We start from the raw sequence: 7,391 nt of genomic DNA, 5'->3' as shown, positions 1-7,391 counted from the left end.
AAAAAATTTAGAGAAAAGAGAGTGGAAAAAGGGCCATCTCTATTCTTTTGAGAGTACCTTGCAGAGACCGGATTGTTTCTATATATGCTCTCTTTCTTTTCCTTTATCCACCTGTAAATCTATTTCATTTTCTCAATGAAATTTTGTTAAAGTTCAAAAGAGTGATGCAAAATGTCAAAAGCATAAGAGATAAAGGAGGGGGTGGCACCTGGTCGGGGTCTAGGCCGGTCCTGGACTTGGACCCGACCGGACCTAACCTAAAAATTAAAATAGTTACATATTTAATTAAATTAAAATATATTCATATATTGAGACTCGAAAAAATATTACTAGATCTGAACCCAACCCAATGGGTCCAATTTTTGGACTCATACCCAGACTCTACCCCTCGGGTCCTGGGTCCTGGGTCCTTTGCCACACTTTTTAAGAGATATATATATATATATATATATATATATATATATATATATCTAGCAGAGCTGAATGTGAGCAGTACCAAACATGAGTGGGTGGGAGAAAGAGAGAGAGAGATAGATGGGTGAATGAGAACCGCATAGATGCCACAAATATGAGATACAAAGCGTTGTTTGTCAATAGGATTAAAATCAGTGCACCGTAATAATAGTAATAATGGTATGCACACAACATGCATTTAAGCGTCGTCATTTAAGGTAGGCAGGCCCTCCCGTGCCCATAAATAAACCTCGCGTTCTCCTCAGTATAAACATGGGTCTCTTTCAATAACCTGCCATTCAAAGAGAGTACCTCACAAAAATTAGCACATAATCTAGGATTCTATGGCACTTTATAGCTTAGAGAGGGAGAGAGAGAGAAAGCAGTGTTCGGACAATAGAACCGCCCGGTTCCAAGTAACCAGTAAACCGGTCGATTCAATCTGCCTAACCGGACAAATCTTGGCCAGTCAAAAACGCGTTAAAAAAAAAAAAAGAGAGAGGGAGAGGGAGATGTACGATTGATAGACGCTTTTGTTCATGGTGGTTGACGAGATGAAGGACTCCCCATCCAAGTAAAGCAACTCCCCCTTTATTCTCTCTCCAATCCCTATGTCCATTTTCTCTGCATCAAGCTCAAATGGCTCGTCCGAAGCCTACCCACAAGTGAAAAAAACTGAACATTATTTCCTTCCTCATATATCTCTTTTACCCCTGACTCCATACATTTCTCATGCTTTTGGCATTCTATGATGGATGGTAGAGATTAAACTGGGCTCTTCAAGAAAAGTAGTCATTTAGATAAATCAGCATCCATCTTCAAGAATGGACGTGGATAAAAATCTAAGTTCTTCTATCACCATACACTACAGATGTATATGGCACACATTGTTTTTAGGGCTTGCAATGGGACGACGGGCTGGCCCAGTCCAAAAAACCAAGCCCTGAGCCACAAAATGTGTCTCTAATGCAGACTATATAATGTGGCCCGAGAGCTGGCCAGGGCAAGACTAGGCTTGACATGGGCCAAGCCCACAAGGCTGGTACAGCCTGGCCTGCCAGGGTTTGCCTTTTCTTTTCATTGCATTTTCTTACTTGAGTCTATTTGCCCTAGACCAATCTGGGCTAGGGCCCGGGTTCCTTTGAACTTAAACAGGCAAGGGTAGGGCCCGGGGCCGGGCCAATCTAGCTTTGGCCAACCCTACATTTTCTCGAAAATAACACGGCTTCCAATATATCTTACCATAACCCAACCCCATGTATCTGCGAAAGACGGCACATGCGCAGTGTATGCCTTGACATCTGCACACGTGAGAATCACAACGTCAAAGCTCCGTTAATGACTGGTTGTATTTTTTACAAGTATTAAATCGTTGAAGATAGTATCAAATCTATATCATCTAATTAAATGAACAATATCTATTACTATAATCTTGCTTCAACAACTAAGGAAGAAACTTTATAAATAATAAGAATAAGTTGCACATAAACATCAAACACGAGAGATGCTCACATTTAAACACATTCTTAAGGGTGTTGTATATGGAAGAAAAGACCTCCTTGTGGGTGAGAACACCTGCGGGTCCAGCCTTAAAAAAAGTACAATGAATGTAAGCAAATAGAATGAGATGGAACAAAAAAATGTCGATTTGTAAGAAATAGAGCAATTTATGTACAGACCTTAAAATTTTAGGGAAAATATGAATGGCTTCAATTATATGTAAAAATTACAAAGAAGGTCGGTCCATCGGCCTTTTTTATTTTTTTAAAAAATTGCCTTTAGGTCAACCCAAATTTTGATTTTTTTTTTCTTAGAGTTTTTTCATTAGTAGGAGAGTACCTTAAAGTTTGGGGCACTGCCGTACTAACAAAAATGCAAAAAAATAAAAATAAAAATAAAAATAAATATATATATATATCGGAGGACCGAGGACGAATTTAGGAAAAAATAAAAAAATACCAGTTGATCAACCTTCTCTATAGTTTACTCCTATAAGCAAAGCATTTTGAATTTTAGCTAAAATTTTAGGGTCTGTGCGTAAACCACTTTACGCAATAACATCGAAGTTAGATTGAACTAAATTTAAAGATAATAAGAAAATACAACTTTTTTATTTTTTGGTAATAGGGGCTATGTCAAAATATTTCTAACAAGGTTATTTCAAAGAACAAAACAAAAAATCAAACACACAACATTTTCAAAGATTTAGGAATGAAGATCATTATGTGAATGAAATGTATTATAAAAACAAGAAAAACTAACGAAATCAAGTAAAATACCTCATATTTGTTTAGTTATTGTAAGAATAAAATAATATAAAAAGAAAGAAAATAAAATGCAAAAAAAAAAAAAAAAAGGCAAAAAGAAAAACCAGAGTTTGTGTGTTTTAACAATGCATTTACTATAAAGTCCATAAAATGTGAAGTGCTTACTTGAGTGACGAAAATACCCTTGTGGTTAAGCTTGGGCTTGAGAATATTTTGGTAGAAGCATTGGGTGTAGAGAAGGTAGCAAGGCCCTCCCTCAACCGGATCAGCCAAGTCCCCTACAATCACGTCAAACTTTTCCTGTGTCTTCTCCAGCTCAGCCCTACAAACCACACTTGCATTACACTTTGAGAGGGAGAGATTGATTACATTTAGAGAGAGAATTTCATACTATTGTTGTGAAACTCGGCCAAATAAATCGGGGCCTGCGAGATTTGGGCATGTAGGTTGTACAACATGTTAGTAAACTTTGTTTATATTAAGGAAAAAAATTTATATAAGGATGCTACTTTATAATGTTGAACTACGGATGCCTTTAAAAAATCCATCAGAAAAGACAGTTTTAATGTTGAAAAACTCTTTGATTGATCATCTCGACATCAAGCAAGATGTATGACTATGAAAAATAAAAAGATTTTAAGTCTAAAAAATAGTACATTTTATAACATATTATCTACACCATCCATTTTCAAAATTTTCATATGTTTATAGGTATAATTGATTTGAACCATTTTTGAAATTTAAAATTTTATAATTAGATATAAAAATAGATTTTGAGATAATCTTAAAAACATTTTACATCAAAATTATATACCATGATAAAATTTGAAGGTGCACCTTACCTCTATACCTACAAATGCATCCATATGCAAACTGCACCCTTATATACACCGAATTTAAGACGTATATGTAAATAGAGAGGGAGGGAGGGAGAGATGGTGGGCGTCGAGGATCATGTGAACGGAAATTCAGGACAGTTATTCATTTCGTCTCCCATTTATCATTGCTAATGATTCATTTCCATTTCATAATGTTACCACCAATTGACCATATTATCATATGCTTCTAGATTATAGCTAATGGGGTATGCGGACGGTCCAGATGCCTGAGAATTGCTTAGGCAGGTTCAATCTGGACCGCTCATTGTGCCCAAGAAATAACTATTTATTTAAACAAATAAATGAGTATGAGATTAACTAAGACTAATTCTAATGCGAAAGCACCTTGCATCGTTAATCACCAGATGAAGCTTCCTGTTATTGAAAGCTTCTCTGTTTGCTACCAAATATCTTCTGCAAAAATCCACCACTTCCTGCACATCAAAATGCAAAAAAAATGTGGTTATATACTCTCTCTCTCTCTCTCTCTCTCTCTCTCGCTATTATTTATACCTCATCAATATCGCACATGACGACTTTCTCTATTGTTCTATTCTCGCTATTATTTATACCTCATCAATATCGCACATGACGACTTTCTCTATTGTTCTATTCTCGCTATTATTTATACCTCATCAATATCGCACATGACGACTTTCTCTATTGTTCTATGCTTCAGTATTTCTCTTGCGGTGGAGCCCTCACCTCCTCCCATTATAAACACAGTTTTGGGGCTTCAAAACAAAGTAAACAGTTTTAATAATCAAAAGAATAAACAAAAAAAAAAAGTAAAATGTTTATTTTTTTCAATTATAAACCATAATATCAAATAAAAATGCTTATCAAATAATAATATAGAAATCCAGAATCATATCCATTGCAATTTAGGAAATTAAATCTTTTAGAGGTTAGAAAAATGAACTTACTTAGAATGATATAGCAAGGCAGGATGAACCAAGCATTCATGGTATATGAATTCGTCCATTTCTGCACTTTGCATCTTCCCATCGATTATCAAAGCCTGTGAAATAATCAAATAATCAGTATTAAATACTTCAAAAAAAAAAAAAAAACAAGGGAAATTATAACAATACACTTAACTTATCAACTAGGAAGTTTAACCAATTTTCAACCATTCCAACTAAGGTTGGTAATGCGCCACAGCCCAGCATGGCCTGATTGTTCCTGAAAAACTAAGGTTTGAGCCGCAAAATGCTGCCTGAAGTCTGGGCCAAGCCCGGCCACCATGGCCCAAGGACAGGACCAGGCTGGGCCTAGGCTAGGGCTGTGACAGGCCCAGCCTTTTATTTTCCTTATTTGTCCCTTTGTTTACTTTTTGTTGTATTTGGCAAGGCCGGGCCCTCCCGCTTATAGGGCCCGGCTCCGACCCAGCCCCATACCGCTGCTAATTCCAACCCATGATAATGTATATTTTATTTTGATGGGATTTTAAAATCATAATATATAGATAAATTATTGCAGTTCATCTCATAGAACATTTAGATGGATTTTAAAAAAAAAAAAAAATTTAAATAAATGGCTTTTTGGAACATACCTTCCCAAAATGTTTGGTATCCAGAAGCGCTATGTCTTGAAACTCGCTTGTCCCGGTATGCAAAATACTGAAAAAACAAACATAAATAAGCATGAGAGAGAGAGAGAAGTTAAAAGCCAAACAAGCATGAAAACCACAATGCATTGGAGAGAGAGAGGCATAGTCCATAGGCCATACTCCATAGGTGCAGCATGGGCATTCATGTACTGTTTTTTGATGGGTTATTCCACCTTCTTAGTCATTACTATTGTGCACAAATTTCTCTAGGAGCGTGTTTATTTGGGGGAAGATTCTTCTCCATAAGAAGAACTCTCGGAGCACTTTAGCAACTCCCGCTTTTGATGTGCGTGGAGTGCTACAATAAGAGGAACATAAATGTTCCTCATATCTTTCCGATACTCGTTTAACCGGGGAAGGTTTCTCTTCCATGGTTTCTTATGGAAGACAAATCTTCTGAAGGTGAAGCAGTAAGTAAAAGCCTCAAGGAAACCTTTTTTTCTCTCACATCCGACTTCAAATCTTTCGAAAAGATAACATTTCACTTTCCAACAAAGAAGAACTTCACCGCAAAACAAACACAAACGCGCTCTAAAGGAAAGAAAGAGAGCACCTGTTTAGGGCAAAAGACCACCTAAGGTCATCATAGATCTCCTCCTCATACCAACAACAAGGCCTACGGCTCTCAACAACAACCCCACACCCATTCCCATTGCAATCATATTTCTTGTCACTCAAATCGAACACATTCGCCGCCTCCCCCATTTCTCAATACCGAAACAACAAAAACCTCTCTCTAGAAATCGTTTTAGAATCACGAGAAACAGAGAAAACAAGAGAAGAAGAAGAAGAGAGAGAAAGCAAAGAAATGGGTTTTCTCTCTCTCTAAGTGGACATGGTTCTTTCCCTCTAGTGAAGTTGGGTACTTATAGTTTCACACGCAGTAATGGTGAGTGGATAGAGAGAGAAAAGAAGGTGGGTCTCTCAGGCATGCAAGGGCATTTTGGGGACTTTCGCACCCATTAATTGTAGGACGTTGGCGTGAAGGAAAAATAAATGCATCACAAAAGTGGGGATAAAAAATGCACGCGGGGGAAGTGGGCACTGCATGAGAACCCAAAATATAGTAAACGGTGGACCCGCAGGCGTGATACGGGGGCCGCTCGGTGGGCCACTCCGGCACTCCTACGTGGCAAGTGGAGGTCTTATGGAACTTGCCATGTCAGCACGCGGTGCAGGTCGTACGCAGCGGCGTGCCGACAAAATATTGCTATTTATTTATGCTCTTGTAGGAATGTACTGTTCATTTACTCCCTTGGATAAAACCCCGCGTAAGACAGCAAAATTTGGGAATGTAACTTCAACCCATATATTAACTAATAATATATTCATCTAAAATATTCTATAAAATATTCATCTAATAATTCGTAGTAGTTCTCAAACTTTCAAATTAAAAAATACACCGCAAAGTAGGTTTTTTGACCAATGGAGTAGATACGCACCATGCTCCCGCATAACCATAACATACCCATTTGTTCTAAACGTTTTTTGGGCTAATTTTATATCAGCTCGAGCCCAGCCGAGCCCTTGGACAAGTGTATGGGGCGGAGGGATCGGCTCGTGCCTGGCGCAGAGGAGCGGCGCCAAGTCGTCACGCTGGCGTCAGCGTAAAGGTCCGCCTAATTAGGCTGAAAGGTGGGCGGAGCTCCGCTAAATTTGGCCGTGGGGGAGTAGGCTCAGCCGGAATTAGCGGGTGGGGCCTACTTGCGCCACCTTCGCCAAGCATGGAGAATCCACTACCCGGGATTTCGTGGAGAGTCCACCTAAGGGGCCCATCATGCCTTTTTATTAACTCTTCATCTACGGATAAATATTTCTAAATTAAGAATAAATGCAGGTGTAATATGGAAAATTGCGTGGATACGAAGATGACGAAATTACCCCTGGGAACTATGTTTAGACAAAAACCAGAATGCGCGTGCTACTCAATTGCCCCCGTGCTTCTTCATTAATGGAAGTAGGGGTGATTTGATCTTATCTGAGGGATGCACCAAGTTTGGGGATCTTTACTTCGTTCAATAGTGAAAAAAAATTTGTTTTTTCTTTTTCTCCTTGATCGAGAGAGCTAAGACTCGCAATGGGGTTGGGTCGACCTATGGAGTATGGGTTTGGGTCCAGATCCAGGTCTATGTATTGGACTAACAGCACAGGTCTGGGTCCAAATAACTTGGGGTGGGCTCG

General features: G+C 38.5%; 1 protein-coding gene across 2 annotated transcripts; it reads right to left on the bottom strand.

The window, feature by feature from the left end:
* Positions 1–533: 533 nt before the first annotated feature.
* ACL5 (S-adenosyl-L-methionine-dependent methyltransferases superfamily protein) lies at positions 534–6,018 on the bottom strand. 2 transcript variants are annotated; one of them, XM_006849567.4, is made up of 10 exons: positions 5,764–6,018; positions 5,154–5,220; positions 4,525–4,619; positions 4,230–4,332; positions 3,944–4,032; positions 2,886–3,042; positions 1,966–2,041; positions 1,696–1,754; positions 972–1,108; positions 534–745 (listed from the first exon to the last, which is right to left on the bottom strand). In XM_006849567.4, exons 1-10 carry the CDS (start codon positions 5,913–5,915, stop codon positions 667–669), a joined length of 1,014 nt encoding a protein of 337 aa, XP_006849630.2. In that variant the 5' UTR covers positions 5,916–6,018; the 3' UTR covers positions 534–666. The 2 variants fall into 2 exon arrangements, with proteins under 2 accessions (XP_006849630.2, XP_088720429.1); XM_088864303.1 differs by lacking the exons at positions 4,230–4,332; positions 4,525–4,619; positions 5,154–5,220; positions 5,764–6,018 and adding an exon at positions 4,112–4,194.
* Between the last annotated feature and the right edge of the window lie 1,373 nt (positions 6,019–7,391).

The sequence above is a fragment of the Amborella trichopoda genome, chromosome 4 (genome assembly GCF_054954075.1).
Source record: "Amborella trichopoda isolate Santa Cruz 75 chromosome 4, AtrichopodaSantaCruz75HAP2 v2.0, whole genome shotgun sequence".
In the NCBI taxonomy this organism is placed as follows: domain Eukaryota; kingdom Viridiplantae; phylum Streptophyta; class Magnoliopsida; order Amborellales; family Amborellaceae; genus Amborella; species Amborella trichopoda.
This window is presented reverse-complemented; position numbering and strand designations above follow the sequence as displayed.